The sequence below is a fragment of the Schistocerca piceifrons genome, chromosome 5 (assembly GCF_021461385.2).
Source record: "Schistocerca piceifrons isolate TAMUIC-IGC-003096 chromosome 5, iqSchPice1.1, whole genome shotgun sequence".
Classification (NCBI taxonomy): Eukaryota; Metazoa; Arthropoda; class Insecta; order Orthoptera; family Acrididae; genus Schistocerca; species Schistocerca piceifrons.
In genome coordinates, this window is record NC_060142.1 from 104,450,780 (window position 1) to 104,467,473 (window position 16,694).

Consider the following 16,694-nt stretch of genomic DNA (forward strand, 5'->3'; position numbering starts at 1 on the left):
TCCATAACCTTCCATGCTCTTTATGACAGATTTACAGTAATGTATGAATTAATTAGTACTTGAGTCTTTGTGAGTTTAAAACTGAAAGAATGGGTGTTTCAGCTTCAAAGGAGGCTGTAAGCACCAACTTACCTTGAATTATGTATTAAGAAAAAAGCTCAATTGTTACAGATTACTTTAGTCCTTTTTCTTTCTTTCTTTCTTTTAGGAATGATGCTGTTCCACCAATGAACCAATTACTATTAACACTAAGATATTTTGCCTCAGGCGATTTTCTGATATCTGTTGGAGATTTCGCTGGAATCGACAAGGGGACAGCCAGCAGAATTATTAAAAAGGTCTCAGTGTCCATTGCTTGCCTAGCACCAGCATTCATCAAATTTCCGAACACGCAAGAGGAAATTGCAAAAGCACAGGAGAATTTCTTCAGAATAGCGTCGTTTCCAAGAGTTTGTGGCACCATAGATTGCACACATATAAGAATTAAGTCTCCAGGTGGTGACAATGCCGAAGAATATAGATGAAGAAAATGATATTTTTCTTTGAATGTGCAAACAGTGGCCAGCTGTGATTTAAAAATATTGGACATTGTCTGTAGGTTGCCAGATTCAGCACATGATCAGACCATTTTCAATAATTCTAGGCTGAAAGCTCGGCTTGAAAGTGGTGAAATGGGTACTCGTGTGTTGTTGTGTGATTCTGGTTATGCAGCGTGTCATTATCTTCTTCCCCCGATAACCAGTCCAAGGATAAGAGCTGAAAATCTTTACAATGAATCACAAATAAGAACAAGAAATGTGGTAGAGAGGTCGTACAGTGTTCGTAAGAGACGTTTTCCAGTCCTATGTAGTGGAATAACACTACAGATTGAAAGAGCTGAGGCAATAATTGTTCCATGTTCTGTGCTGCACAATATGGCAATAGACATGAATGAGGGATTGCCTCCTCTCGATCCTGTATTCCAGGCAGCCACTGATATGTCTATTGCAGATGAAAGAGACCAGGATGCACAAGACAATGGACAGCATGCCACAAGAGACACATTTGTTAATTACTTCAATTCTCTTTTGTAATTAAACGAAAATTTTATTTTATCTGATTTAATTGAAAATAAAATCTTTACATGAATTTGTTTTTATCCAGACAGTAATTTCTTTAGTTTTTCTTTTCTCATCTTAATTTTCAGCTCTAGGCTTTCTTTCTTTAATTGAAAGAGCTCTTCTTCTCCCCTCTGGGACTCGTCATGCTGCTTTTGGAGCAGCACCAGTTGTAGTTCAGCTCTCTCTCTCTTCGCATTGGCCAACGGGTCCAACTGTTTAGCTGACGCAGACAGTGATACCCTCTGCCGTTTCCGCTGGCTTCAGTCTGACTGGTCTCCTGCAGTAAATAAATATACATGTTATTTTAGCATTGTAAATGAGTTAAATTCTATGTCACACCTTTGTGGCTATAAATGGTAATGTATGTGCTTCAGTTTTCAGAAAGACATGATTAATTTCTTTAGAAAGGCAGTATATTTTATGATGTGGATTGTGGGCATTAGTGTTACGCTTGTGCTTATGTGTTGTGAAAACCTGGAACTCAACTACAGCATGCAAAGAACATTATTGTGAGGTACCTGATAAATACGTAGCTGATGGACGACCTCCTGGATTATCTGCCCCCTCTATGTCAACTGTTGAAGAAAAGAATTAAAAATGTTTGTTTCACAGAAATGACAGAATTTTAAATTATATTTACCTAACTTTTTAAGTTAACCGGTGTGAACCCTCCAGGCTGTTTACCTCCAAAGGGTAAAGTAATCATTGGTGTGAATCCTCTAGGCTGTTAAAATGTTTTCACTCAACATCGAGTATTGTGCTGCCAACGAAATATTATTTTGTGGAACTATAATTATAAGCACTGCTGACCTTAATGTAAACATAACTTTACGGTTCCCCCTACATAAGATTTAGATTTCGTGTGGCAGAGGATGATGTCAACAGGTAATGCAATATTTGAAGTTTACAGTACAATACTGAGAAAATTTATGAACAGAGTAATTAATTTGCTTACCAGTTATTTCATTTCGCAGTAACTGCAAGCTTGTAGAACTAGAGTCAGATTCAAGTAAAGAACTTGCATTTAGATCCAATGTAGGATGTAGTGGGCTTCTGAAAACTCGTATTGGATTTTTGCAAGTTGTGTTATCTGAAATCAAATCATGCAGTTCACAATAACACAAAAAGACATTAGATTAGAGCTGCTTTGTAAGCAATTCACATTTTGTTGTGTAGATGTTGATTGATCTGCAGTGCTCAACTCCTTACATTGTATGTAATTTATCATCTGATGGACTATAGCTCAATGAGTTGCACACAGTTTAACTAATTTAATTCAACAAGAAAATTGTTTGCATTGAGCTTATGCATGAGACACAACATGTCTGTAAATGGATACATCATTTGAAACTACTGTGTTTCATTATGAAAAATATGGAGCGCTAGAATATTACAACATCCACTTTTGAGACAACTGTACGAAGTGCTACCGTATAATGACTTATTTTGAAGTAGCTTTCATGTTTCTTGCCTGTTGGATGTGTCTCCACAAGCAATGGCACGCTTACTTCAGACATTTGTGAATAGGGATTTATAATCTGAAAACAAAAGTGACACTTTTATGTAGAGATTATTGTAGAAAACAAGGAAGAACAGAATGAAGATCTTAAGCTTCTGGAGATAATTGTAAAGCCATAATTATATATTTAATAGCAACTGTTACTTACATATTTAGAAGGTATTAAATGACAACAGCCTCTAGTTACGATATGACCCATAAGTACTTTAATTATATCCCAGCAATATAAAGAGGTTTACGGCTGTCCACTATAAATGTTGACAACCTATTCTCCATTTGTATACCCCAATAAAATATTTAATTAGCGCCTCGTCATAAAAATGGCATTTGTATATGGAAAAAAAGAAGCAGCAGAAGTGGAGGAACAAACAGTGTATAATAATTCAGTAAATGTTCTATGCTTCCTGTAAAACACTCATTGCTACTGTAGTGAATTAATCATTCTAAAACTTAATTACGACAGAGAGCTAGCCCGTAAATAACACACCTCAGAATTATCGGCCAAATTAAACTCCGTGACGCCTGTTTTGTCGCTGGTTGTTGCAGTCTCTGAAAAGGTGACATGACGTTCATTATTTCAAAAAGCTGCTTGCATTTCAAAATAGTTACTACATTAGCTGCCTACGAAAAATTGGACGGAATATTCTTACCTAGAAACGTTGCGTCAGAATCAAAATGACTAGTGTGGCCATATGAAGAAAGTTTAATTAAATTGTGTATTTTTGTATACACAATTACAAATTTGTGTTGTCTGGAGCTTATGCTGCCTTAATGCAGCATAATATTTTCTGGTCTCTTTCTTTAGCGTGTCATATTTCTGTCGCAGCTGATCACTGGTTCTGCATGATGTTGTTTGTGAATTATAGAATCGCATACTTTCTCCCATGTTTTGTTCTGAAATTTGAAAAGATGTCTTTTTGGTCAAACAACGAAAACTTAATCATTTAACCAATTTCAAGAGATATTTCATTATACATACATTACAAGCTTAGGTACAAGTTTTGACTGACCTTTCCACTACATGGTACTGCATATGTTTTCTTGTTCTATATTATGCTTCTGAAATCGTGAACGATATCGACAAGCTTTAACACATCTTCCAGGGAACAGTTTTGGGCTCTCGATCGTTTTCACTCATTTAAATCAAGCTCTTTTTGCAGACGACGAGACGTAAATGAACTTCAAAAACGCGCGAAAATACCCAGAGTGCTCTCCTGCTGTTGCCGACTTAACTGAACGAGATCGCTATTCCAGGGTTAACTAACCAAAGAATAAAATGGCATCGTACAACGCGCTGTCAAAGTTATACCGTCGCTAGCTCATTCCGTGGTTAGCTAAACCTTGGATTTAACTGGGCTTTGTACAACCGGCCCCTAGACTTCTTTCTGTGGGGGTACTCTCGAGAACACAGTTTACGCTGCGAGATCACACACGTACTGGGTTATCTTAGAGAGAAAATTGAGCAAGCCTGCGATGCTATTCAGTTGGAAACAATAAAGTTAGCATTTCGTTCAGCCGTAAGTCGTTGTCGACGGTACATTGCGATGGACGGACACCAGGCTGAACATTTACGACCTTAAGTCGGACCATGAGTCGCCTAACACCACTAGAATTGTATTTTTAACCACTTTCATTAAAGAGATGTTCACTTTCAAAGAGTGTATACATTATTTTGGGACACCCTGTATATTGAAAAAGACAGATTATTACTTCACGTGGTCTTCACACATAACATAGTCTGAACAATACTATATTTAACAAAGTGAAAAATGATTTGAAGAGGGTCCAATGTTAATAGAGAGTTTCTATAAAAATCAAACGGCTTAATCAGTTAATATGTTAATGCATGACTCAGGGAAGTGGGGTGGCCTTTCTCTCAGATCTGAGCAAGTGAAACAAGTTAAAAAGCTCCCAATAATCATTTATACAAATTAGGTGCGTTGTGCTTCAGTCTTACCTCAAACTTCTTCTCTTCATAAAAAAATAGGTTAACGTTATTTAAGATTTTTTATTCCTTTCGTTTTGCAATACGGTATATTCATCCTTGCTGTACTTCACTATCAATCTTTCTTCATCTAACCGATACAATCACAAGTCCACACAGCACTACAGTATCCGTCCATATCGCACTTCAACTAAGAATGTATCAGACTGTGCAGAGGCAAAGACAGTACCACGACAAGGCCAAAGATTGGTTAAAAATAACGTAACTTGCTCTGTCTCTCTGAGATGCACTTCGATAACATACAAAATCCAAAATGACATGACCACCTTACGGAATAAAGGAATACGTACATCAAATATTTTAATAGAATGAATTGTTTTAGTAAGATAATAATAATAATAATAATAATAATAATAATTTGTTTATGTCAGTGTTTAGCACATAGCTTTAGCATTACTTCTAAGGAGTAGCAATTCAAAGAACTAAAGCATTTGTGAGACATTCGCCCAAAAATCTGAGAAGTACACGTAACACACAATTTGTTTAAGAACTATGAAAGGAACAATCTCTCATAACTATGATTACTCAGTAATTACCGCCGTGTGAAATCGCAGTGTGCACTTTGCACTGCCAGTAGCTCCCTCGGCACTGCGAGTGTAAACACATACCTTCTCACTGCGGCAAGGAGACCGTGTAAATGGACGGAGCGCTGACTCTTTTCGGTTATTTGCGTCTTCGTTTGAGAAGTCAGATTTATCGCCGGTTCTTTCTGTCTCGGCACACTCGCGTCCCCGTGTTCCGTCGGGTCAGTCTGAGGACTCGGAGCTGCGGGACCCAGTGTCGCGAGTCTGTCCACGGGAGCAGGCAACTGGAAGGCATTCCCCGCTAAACGTAGATTCTAATCTTCTAGAACTGTTAGCCGTTTTCTTGATTGCTTTGTTCACGCTACCTCTTTTTGGGTACGGGATCAAGATCCACATTCACCCTCTCCCCCTCTTTCGCCTTTAGATGCGTGTCCATCCGCAGTCTTTGACTATTAGTTATTTATTTATTTGCTGCCATTTACAAATTATGTGCCACCGTGTTACTAAGACAGGTCGATCTTTCACAACACGAAATTTTACATGTACAAAATGTGATACTTATTTGTTATTTCTTATTTTAATAAGGATTAATAATATTGCAGCTTTAAATACTTATACAGGGTGTTACAAAAAGGTACGGCCAAACTTTCAGGAAACATCCCTCACACACAAAGAAAGAAAATATGTTATGTGGACATGTGTCCGGAAACGCTTACTTTCCATGTTAGAGTTCATTTTATTACTTCTCTTCAAATCACATTAATCATGGAATGGAAAAGCACAGCAACAGAACGTACCAGCGTGACTTCAAACACTTTGTCACAGGAAATGTTCAAATGTCCTCCGTCAGCGAGGATACATGCATCCACCCTCCGTTGCCTGGAATCCCTGATGCGCTGATGCAGCCCTGGAGAATGGCGTATTGTATCACAGCCGTCCACAATACGAGCACGAAGAGTCTCTACATTTGGTACCTGGGTTGTGTAGACAAGAGCTTTCAAATGCCCCCATAAATGAAAGTCAAGAGGGTTCCGGTTAGGAGAGCGTGGAGGCCATGGAATTGGTCCGCCTCTACCAATCCATCGGTCACCGAATCTGTTGTTGAGAAGCGTACGAACATTTCGACTGAAATGTGCAGGAGCTCCATCGTGCATGAACCACATGTTGTGTCGTACTTGTAAAGGCACATGTTCTAGCAGCACAGGTAGGGTATCCCGTATGAAATCATGATAACGTGCTCCATTGAGCGTAGGTGGAAGAACATGGGGCCCAATCAAGACATCACCAACAATGCCTGCCCAGACGTTCACAGAAAATCTGTGTTGATGACGTCATTGCACAATTGCGTGCGGATTCTCGTCAGCCCACACATGTTGATTGTGAAAATTTACAATTTGATCACGTTGGAATGAAACCTCATCCGTAAAGAGAACATTTTCACTGAAATGAGGATTGACACATTGTTGGCTGAACCATTCGCAGAAGCGTACCCGTGGAGGCTAATCAGCTGCTGATAGTGCCTGCACACGCTGTATATGGTACGGAAACAACTGATTCTCTCGTAGCACTCTCCATACAGTGACGTGGTCAACGTTACCTTGTATAGCAGCAACTTCTCTGACGCTGACATTAGGGTTATCGTCAACTGCACGAAGATTTGCCTCGTCCATTGCAGGTGTCCTCGTCATTCTAGGTCTTCCCCAGTCGCGAGTCATAGGCTGGAATGTTCCGTGCTCCCTACGAAGTCGATCAATTGCTTCGAACGTCTTCCTGTCGGGACACCTCCGTTCTGGAAATCTGTCTCGATACAAACGTACCGCGCCACGGCTATTGCCCCGTGCTAATCCATACATCAAATGGGCATCTGCCAACTCCGCATTTGTAAACATTGCACTCACTGCAAAACCACGTTCGTGATGAACACTAACCTGTTGATGCTACGTATTGATGTGCTTGTTGCTAGTACTGTAGAGCAATGAGTCACATGTCAACACAAGCACCGAAGTCAACATTACCTTCCTTCAATTGGGCCAACTGGCGGTGAATCGAGGAAGTACAGTACATACTGACGAAACTAGAATGAGCTCTAACATGGAAACTAAGCGTTCCCGGACACACGTCCACGTAACATCTTTTCTTTATTTGTGTGTGAGGAATGTTTCCTGAAAGTTTGGCCGTACCTTTTTGTAACACCCTGTACAGTTAAAAGCAATTAAGAACTAAAATCCGGGGATGTTTTGGAAATCAGCCTTATGCAAACACAATTAGTTTATTTCTATATTTACCCAGACATATTCCGACACCAACGTGTCATCTTCTGTGGGTCTTTTTTTTTATTTCTGTAAAGTACAATATCATATTTGTAATAATTTAACTGCTGTAGGCCTAAGAAATACAATATTTGCAATTTGCTTCGTTTGGTTTAGACACTTCTGACAACACACTTAGTGTCTGCTCAGATCACATTTCGCCACATTTTGTGTAAGTGCATGTGAGGTGAAGTAGTGAGTGGAAATTTGTGAAAAACTGAGTGAAAACAATGCACTAAATAGCAGTTGATTGAGAAACCAACCAGGGCCACTGAACAGGACAAAAAATGGAAGTACACAAACGTACATAACCTCTACCCTCGAAACAGCTCTCCACAAATACACAATAATTTTCTTCATGGCTAGTTTGCAGATGACATGCTGTCAAAAAAAACGACAAAAACGAACACTAAATTCGATGTATAATAATACAGTTCAGTTAGCGATGTAATTTTATGGTGAGTGTCTAAACCAAACGAAGCAAATTTCAAATATTCTATTCCTTACGCCTACAGCAGTTAAATTATTACAAATATGATGTTGTACTTTACAGAATTAAAAAAAATTGTCCCACAGAAGATGACACATTAGTGTCGGAACATGTCTTGCATAACGCTGATTTCCTAAACAACCCAGTTTTTAAACCGCCAACCCGACGAAAAGAGGAGCGTGAAACCTTAGTAAAATGAATATTTCGAAACTAAAATCTTAAAATTAGAAATTTATGAATGGAAGATAGGAATTTATGAAGATGGAGAATAGTTTATGACATACTGTGACCTTAAGAAATATTATAAATTCGGAAAAAAAATTCTAAAATAAACAGGATTCTTGCGTTTAAGATGGATAGATAAAAGATAATAAACATTTTTGAAATTAACAAAAATTTGGAACATCGAATTATAAAAACCGTAACCATATTGATAAGAACAATAAAAACAGAATATACAAACGAAGATAGTGGATTGATGTCCCTCCACCAAGTGTGTGTGACTGTGAGTGTCTTGGAATTGGCCTTCAAGCCAACGACCGCCAATCACAACTCTTATCTCAATCTAAAATCTAATCTAGATTTCCTAATAACTAAATCTTTACCTCTAATTATTCTAGGCTGTAGTGTTGTTTATTCAGGGTATTTCTTCATTTGCATTTACGATCCTGTCGGTATCGGTATCAATACCTGATTCCATGTCGGAATCAGTGCTGTTTTCCACCCTGTGCATTCCTCCTTTGCATATAGGCTCGTAGTCAGGCTCCGACACTGGACATATCGTCAGTGAGTGTGTTTAACATGATCCATTGGTCTTCGTCTCTGAGCATTGCTTGTATGGTGTCTTGATATTGTCGAGGTTTAAGTGTATTGCGTGTCTGATGTTGGTATATCATCCGCAGAAGAAGCGATGTGTTCTGGAGAGTCTTCTTCGCCACATGTGCATGTTGGTGTCTGCCTCAGACTCACGCTGTTTAAGAGCGCGGGATAAGGGATGTGTCCTGTTAAGAAGTGGACCACAACGCGGGTGGGATCGATATGTTTGAGTTTTAGTCTCTCCCATACATCGGGAAAGAACTGGTGCAGCCTGCAGCCCTTATCAACTGTGTCCCATTCACGTTGCTAGGTATCCATCCTCCCATGTTTTAATTGGCGTTTCTTGTCAATTAGTACTCGAATGATCTTTCGAACCTGGTCGTGCCTTCCCACCTTAAGGCAGTACGTAGCTGCTCTATATCTCATGTCTGTCGGGTAGATTTCGGGCACCACACGGAGTGATTCCACTGAGATGGTGCCGAAACCTCCCAATAGTGTAAGTAAGCCGCTCCTTTGTCCTCGTCCGACTAGGGTCCGGTTTGTGATAATCTCAACCTGTGAGCCCATGTGCTGCCGGCGAAGCTAAGTACCGGCTCAAAGAGAGCACAATCAGATGTCTGTGTAAATGACAAGGGGAGTTTACATTGTTCTGAATTTAGTTTTGCCAGTTTGTGTAGTATTTTTTCCGATTTTTTGAGACAATGCGCATCTGTTTATGGGAATATTGTTTATCGCCTAGATAGCTTGTGGTGATTGCTCGTTCAATGTTTGTGTCCCCTATTTTTGTAGTATCATTGCCACAGATAGTACTACAACGTCGCGGCAACACAAGGTTGGCAGCCCGTCGTCTGCCGAGCACAGCGCACTCTAGCGGGCTGTGCAGCTCGACGGAACTGGAGTGTGCCTCGTTCACTTCTTAGCTAGATTTCAACCTAGGCAGACGCTCTTTCATAATCGGCCCTCAGCCAGTTCTGTAATGTTTGCATTGATTTTCTTTGCAGGGCCCATCAGTCTTAGTCCCTGAGAATATGTTGTATTAGTTCATGGTATTCCATGTTTCGAGACTGTTAGTTCATAGCCCCAACTGCAGTCCTACAAACTACTGAAGATAAGTAATTTTCATTTTACTATGTGTTTCTTTTATAACAATCCTTCTCTCTAACCGTGTGCCGTACCGCATATTTTTGTGACCTGGAATCCTTCAGTTCCTATCACTTCGGCCTCCTACTTATTTGCATTTAGTAACGAGCTGAAAACACCCACGCGTTTTGTGCCTCTAAACAGTGGGACACAATAATTTTAACACTAGGATTTCTGTGAAGAGACCCTTTACATAAAGTTCATGTTTTTTTGATATCGTCTGTCCTGAGTTTGTTGTTGTGACACCATTTTTGTTATTGTCTGGAGTGTTCCATTTGCACTTTCTTCTCGCTGGGACCTATTATTAGCAGACACTACGATGAAAAGATCGTAGTTGACTGTTATACGGCAGGTGTCCAGAAAGTAAGTTCCAATCGGTCGCGAAATGGAAACGACAAAAAAAGGATCTCTGCCAAGAATGAGTCCTTGCCGAGAGATTTCCCCTGATTTCTCGTAAACCCACGTAACATAACTGTCGTATTTCCTTCTTTATGATAATCCTCGGCCGCACACTGTAGGGGCAACGAAGATGCTCTTGCAGCGTTTTGGATGGGAGGTAATCAGCCACCATACAGCCCGTATGCGACTCCCTCTGATTCTCGCCTCTGCTCGCTTGAACCACTGCCAATGAAGACAACATTTTGGTACAGACAAGGAGCTGCAGAATAGCGTAGAGATTTGGAGAAAAGCACGGGCGGCTGTGACGAGGGTATTGGAAAGCTGTTGCAACGCTACGACAAATGTCTAAGTCGGGGCGGGGGCTACGGAAGGAAATAGCTGGAAGATGTACCTAACCGTCGCAAAAAAAACATTACTGATTTTCACTGTGGTTTCGCGACCGATCGGAACTTGCTTTCTGGGCGAGTAAGTGTAAACAAAAGGACGAATAGACGACAACGAAATAACCAGATAATACTAACAAACGTAAGTCTGCAAACCAATGGTTTCTCCTGTATGACTTATTACGTCTGCGTACAAAAACGTCTTGTAACACAGTCTCCGAGGATCCAAACCGCCGTTTCATATGCACGCAGGCTTCGGTACGTCCCCTCGTCGATGCCCACAAACGTTCGGGAATCCCAGACTAGTCCAGAATGCACTGACGACAATCAACAATGCGTTCGCAGAGTTCATTGACGCTATCAACAGAGCCAGAATACACCAAAGCTTTCAAATATCACCACAGAAAATAATTCCGACGTGTTCAAGTTTGTGGCGTGGGAGGCAATTGTATTGATCAGAAACGATCGATAAACTTGCTGTGGAAATGCTACTTAGCAGTACTTAGGCATCAAGAATGATGATAAAATTAAAAGAGGACATTTCAGCACTTCATAATTTACTCCTCACTTGCGGTGTTTCGAAATAATGTGTAAGGTGGTCAGGTTATTTTGATTTTTGTGTGTTATTGATGTGCACGTCAGAGATAGAGCAAGTTACAGTACGTTACTGGTAAACAATCTTTGGTCTTGTCGTGGCACAGTCTTAGCCTCTGCGCAGCTGATACATTCTTAGTTGAAGCTTGGTGGCTGACGAACGTGTTCAGTAGTGCTGTGTTAACGTGATGGTACGTGTTAGATGAAGAAAGATTGTAAACGGCAACAATGGCGGATATGATGTACATATTTGAAAGCCAAAGGAATATAAATCTTGAAAAATGTCATTACTTTTGAACAGAAGAAGTTTGATGTAAGACTGCAGCACCTAACAACTAATTTGTCAGAATAATTATTGCCAGCTGGTTAACTTGTCAGAAATAAGAGAAATACCATACCGCGGCCCTTAGTCGTGCGGTAACGTATTAATTGATTAAGCTGTTTGATTTTTAAAGAAATTCTCTGTTAACATTGTACCCTCTTTCAATCGTTGTTCTCTTTGTTAAGCATAGTACTGTTCACACCAATTTTATGTGTGAAGATCAAGCCAAGTTTGACTCTGTCTTTTTCAATAGATACTTTATTCTAAATTAGTTATCTAGGAATATCATTCCATAGGAATAGCTACTCTTCCCATCCCACTGCTTATCATTACCTATTACGACATTGTACAATGTGGTACGAAGAAGTTTGAGTATAGTTGGAAATTTCATTTAGAAATAGAAATCTAGCTCAGGCGCTACCTGCTTGCTGTTTGCTGTTGTGCTTTCGAGAAATCAACAATGTTGTCAAGATGCAATGTAAGTGGAAATTTTGATTAGCACCAGATAATTTTTTTACTTCAGTTGCGCATATGAAGGGAAGATGCAATTCAGTTCATATTAGTTTCTGTTTGGTCAAAGGTTAGCACGCGAGTTTAAGATGGATAACAGTATGTGGGGACATAGTTTTGGTAATAAGTAGACTTCTATGGAGTGGGAGGTAAACTTGGGCTGAATTTCATACAGAAACAAATATACTGGGGACGTTACAAATGTCTAACATTAACAGTGTTGTAACATTGGCACGACTGCACTCTCGAGCATGTCGTATCAGGGAAACCAATGCTTTCCGACACTGCGTTTGCTAGGATTTTTAGCGTGTTTCACTGTCCTCTACCGGCCCATTTGGTATGTACCTATGATAGTACTGTTGAGCTGTCTTTGTTCGTCGGCACTACGCATCGGAGTGCTAATTTCAAGCCAGTGCCTCGGTTTAATGTTTGTCTCACCGACATGCCGATGTCACAAAACTGTTACTTTGGAGAGCAGATGAAAATGAACAGACAGTAGTGTCTCAGAAGTCTCATCATTCGCGTTGCCCTCCTGCGTACTTAGCGGACGGCTGGTTTCGGGGCGGCGCTGTTGTATCGAGCTACGCGCCTTGCCAGTGATTAAGCCCCTACCCGCTAGGCGCAAGTTTAATATCCTGCGTACCGGGGGCAAACTGCCGCTCAGCGCGACGAAAATCCCACGTCGTCCCAATATTTGAGCTAGGCTGACGGCGGAAGGATTAACTTGATAGATACAGCGACCGCTCTTGTGCTGTGCTCTGTGTAAGCAGGCCGCTTACATAAACCTCTGGAAAAAAAAAAATAAAAAAAATTAGTACACCTTCAAAGTAGATTTTCACCCGATGACGGCTTATTTTGTCTGGGTGATAGCAGATGTAATGAGAATCGTTTCTCCCTATTTAGGCCGGTGTCAACAAAATATTTTCGAATTCGGAGGAGAGAGATGGTGATTGGAATTTCATGAGTAGATTCCGTCGCAACGAAAAACACCTTTCTCTTAAGGATGTCCAGCCGGTCCTGCATCATTTCAGTAACACTCGGTCCCATATTTCGCGATAATAAAAAACGTGCTGCCTTTCTTTGAACATTTTCGATGTACTCCGTCAGTCCTGTCTGGTAAGGATCCCACACCGCGCAGCAGTATACTAAAAGAGGACGGACAAGCGTAGTGTAGGCAGTCTCCTTAGTAGGTCTGTTACATTTTCTAAGTATCCTGCCAATAAAACGCAGTCTTTGGTTAGTCTTCCCCGCAACATTTTCTATGTGTTCCTTGCAATTTAAGTTGTTCGTAATTGTAATACCTAGGTATTTAGTTCAGTTTACAGCTTCTATATTAGACCGATTTATCGAGTAACCGAAGTTTAACGAGTTCCTTTTAGCACTCATGCAGCTGACCTCACACTTTTCGTTATTTAGAGTCCACTGCTACTTTTCCCACCATTCCGATATTTCTTATAAATCGTTTTGCAGTTTGTTTTGGTCTTCTGATGACTTTATTAGTCTATAAACAACAGCATCATCTGCAAACAACCGAAGACGGCTGCTCAGCAAAGGGCCTGTAACACTACCTTGGGGAGCGCCAGAAATCAATTCTGTTTTACTCGATGACTTTCCGTCAATTACTACGAACTGTGACCTCTCTGACAGGAAATCACTAATCTAATCACATAACTGAGACGATGTTCCATAAGCATGCAATTTCACAACGAGCCGCTTGTGTAGCACAGCGTCAAAAGCCTTCCGGAAATCCAGAAATACGGAATCGATCTGAAATCCCTTGTCAATAGCACTCAACACTTCATGTGAATAAAGAGATAGTCGTGTTCCACAAGAACGACGTTTTCTAAACCCATGTTGACTGTGTGTCAATAGACCGTTTTCTTCGAGGTAATTCACAATGTTGGAACACAGTATATGTGCTAAAATCCTGCTGCATTTCGACGTTAACGATATGGGCCTGTAATTTAGTGGATTACTCCTACTACCTTTCTTGAATATTGGTCTGACCTGTGCAACTTTCCAGTCTTGGGTACGGATTTTTCGTCGAGCGAACGGTTGTATATAATTGTTAAGTACGGAGCTAATGCATCAGCATACTACGAAAGGAAACTAATTTGTATACAGTCTGGACCAAAAGACTTGCTTGCATTAAGTGATTTAAGTTGCTTCACTACTCCGAGGATATTAACTACTACGTTACTCATGTTGGCAGCTGTTCTCGATTCGAATTCTGGAATATTTGCTTCGTCTTCTTTTGTGAAGGCATTTTGGAAGATTGTGTTTAGTAACTCTGCTTTGGCAGCACTGTCTTCAATAGTATCTCCATTGCTATCGCGCAAATAAGGCATTGATTGTTTCATGCCGCTACCATACTTCACATACGACCAGAATCTCTTTGGATTTTCTGCCAGGTTTCGTTGTGGAAACTGTTATAGGCGTCTCGCACTGAATTCCACGCTAAATTTCGAGCTTCTGTAAAAGTTCGTCAATCTTGAGGATTTTGCGTCTGTTTAAATTTGGCATGTTTGTTTCGCTGTTTCTGCAACATTGTTCTAACCCGTTTTGTGTACCAAGGAGGATCAGCTCCGTCCTTTGTTAATTTTTTGGTATTAATCTCTCAATTGCTGCCAATACTATTTCTTTGAATTTAAGCCACATCTGGTCTACACTTACATTATTAATTTGAAATGAGTGGAGATTGTCTCTCAGGAAGGCGTCAAGTGAATTTTTATCTGCTTTTTTGAATAGGTATATTTTTCGCTCATTTTTCGCTTCTTTTTCGAGGATTTGGGGATTACAATATTCAATGGTTTCAACGTCGTCCGCCAACAGACAGCATAGTGGCATACTACCGAGTGCCTTATGCTCGCTGTCAGAAGGCTCACAGTGTTGCAAACTTGTGAAGCAAATAGGCAACCATGCTGGAGAGGCACTCGTGCTTCCTACAGCCAACTGAGCCAGTTTGAAAGAGGTCAAATTGTGGCCTCCGAGTGGCGGGATGGATCTTTCGGAGAAATGGCACTCAAGTTGGACATGCTGCGTCAATTGTTTAACGATGCTCATATACGTTGTCAAACATTCTCACGCCCGTAGACGAGGTTCTGAACGTCCGCGCAGCACAGACGCCCGCCAGGATCGTCGTGCTGTAAGGGCAGCAGTGGCAGATCGTAGAGCTATCACAGCACAGATAAGAGGGCTTCTGAGCCCAGACGTGTCAACACGAGTTGTTGGGAACCGGTTACTAGCAGTGGAACTACGCGCACGCACACCTCTAGGCTGCCTTCCACCCACGCCACAGCACCCACGTGCACGACTCGACTGTTGCCGTCAGAGGAACACTTGGAAGGTGGAATGGGGCGCCGTGATCTTCAGCAACGAAAGCAGACTCTGCCTGCACGTAAGTTGGAGGTACGACGTAGCGCTGTCCCGTAGAGTGCATTCGTCCAAGACACACTGGCTACTACCCACGCCTTATGGTCTCAGGTGCTATAAGCTACAACTCTTGTTACCTTTGGTGTTTCTGGAGGGTACGCTAACCAGCACTCGCTACTTGCACAACATTGGTGGGCCCGTTATTTTGCCATTCTTGTACAGAAAGGTGAAGTGTTGGTCCAACAGGACAATGCTCGCTCACACACTGCCCGTAAAACTCAACTTGTTCTGCGATACGTGCAACGGCTTCCCTGGCCAGTACGATCTCCAGGCTGGTCTCCAATCGAGCATGTGTGAGGTATGGTGGGACGAGATGTGATACGTGCTAGTCCTCAACCAACGACTCATACAGAACTACGTGAACAGGTCGAGCAGGTGTGGTATAATGTATCCATTTGCACGATCGGCTGCATGCCAGAGTCAGCGTCTGTACTGCCACCCCTGGAGGCCACACCACGTACTAACTGGGTGTTTTAGCGTGGGTCGATGCTTGGTACCTCGGAACCGCTGGTGATATTGATCTGTAAATGTAATCATTTCATGTCCTCTACATGAACTGTTGCAACAATAAATCTTGACTGAATTTCAAACCTCGGTGCACTAATCTGTTTTTTCGGCAATGTACGAGGGTCGTCCACAAAGTAAGTTCCGTTTGTATTTCAATCCGCTGCAGCGCTATAATCGCAGTTCCGAGCATGCGCGGCAGTTACTCTGACTCAAGGAGAAGACATGTACGCCATTTTCAGACCGTTGCTGCCGACTTATGCTTTGTAGTGCTTCTTTATAATGTCAACCCTAATTGAAAATGCCACCGCGTGTGAAATCAGACCTGTGGTTCGTTTTCCACATGCAAAGAAAGTTAAAGCAAAGGAAATTCATCGGCAAATCTGCGAGGATTACGGACAAAATGCTACGAGTGATTCAGTGGTTAGAAGACGGGTCGAAGGATGTGATCAAGCGCACGATGAAGAACGAAGTGGACGCCCGTCTGTGTTTACTGATGAACTGGTTCACTCAATTGAAGAGAAGATTAAGCACAACTGTAAGTTTACACTTAGTGCCCTTGCTATGGAAGTTCCGCAAATCTCATGATCACTAATTCATGAAATTGTTACTGAAAAACATAAATTTTGAAAACTTTGCTCACATTG

General features: G+C 41.2%; 1 protein-coding gene across 1 annotated transcript; it reads left to right on the top strand.

Moving 5' to 3' along the window:
• The first annotated feature begins 227 nt into the window (after positions 1–227).
• LOC124798766 (putative nuclease HARBI1) lies at positions 228–9,780 on the top strand. Its single transcript, XM_047262296.1, is given in 2 exon segments — positions 228–1,024; positions 9,765–9,780. Coding segments are annotated over 2 exon segments (813 nt in total).
• The last annotated feature ends 6,914 nt before the right edge of the window (positions 9,781–16,694 follow it).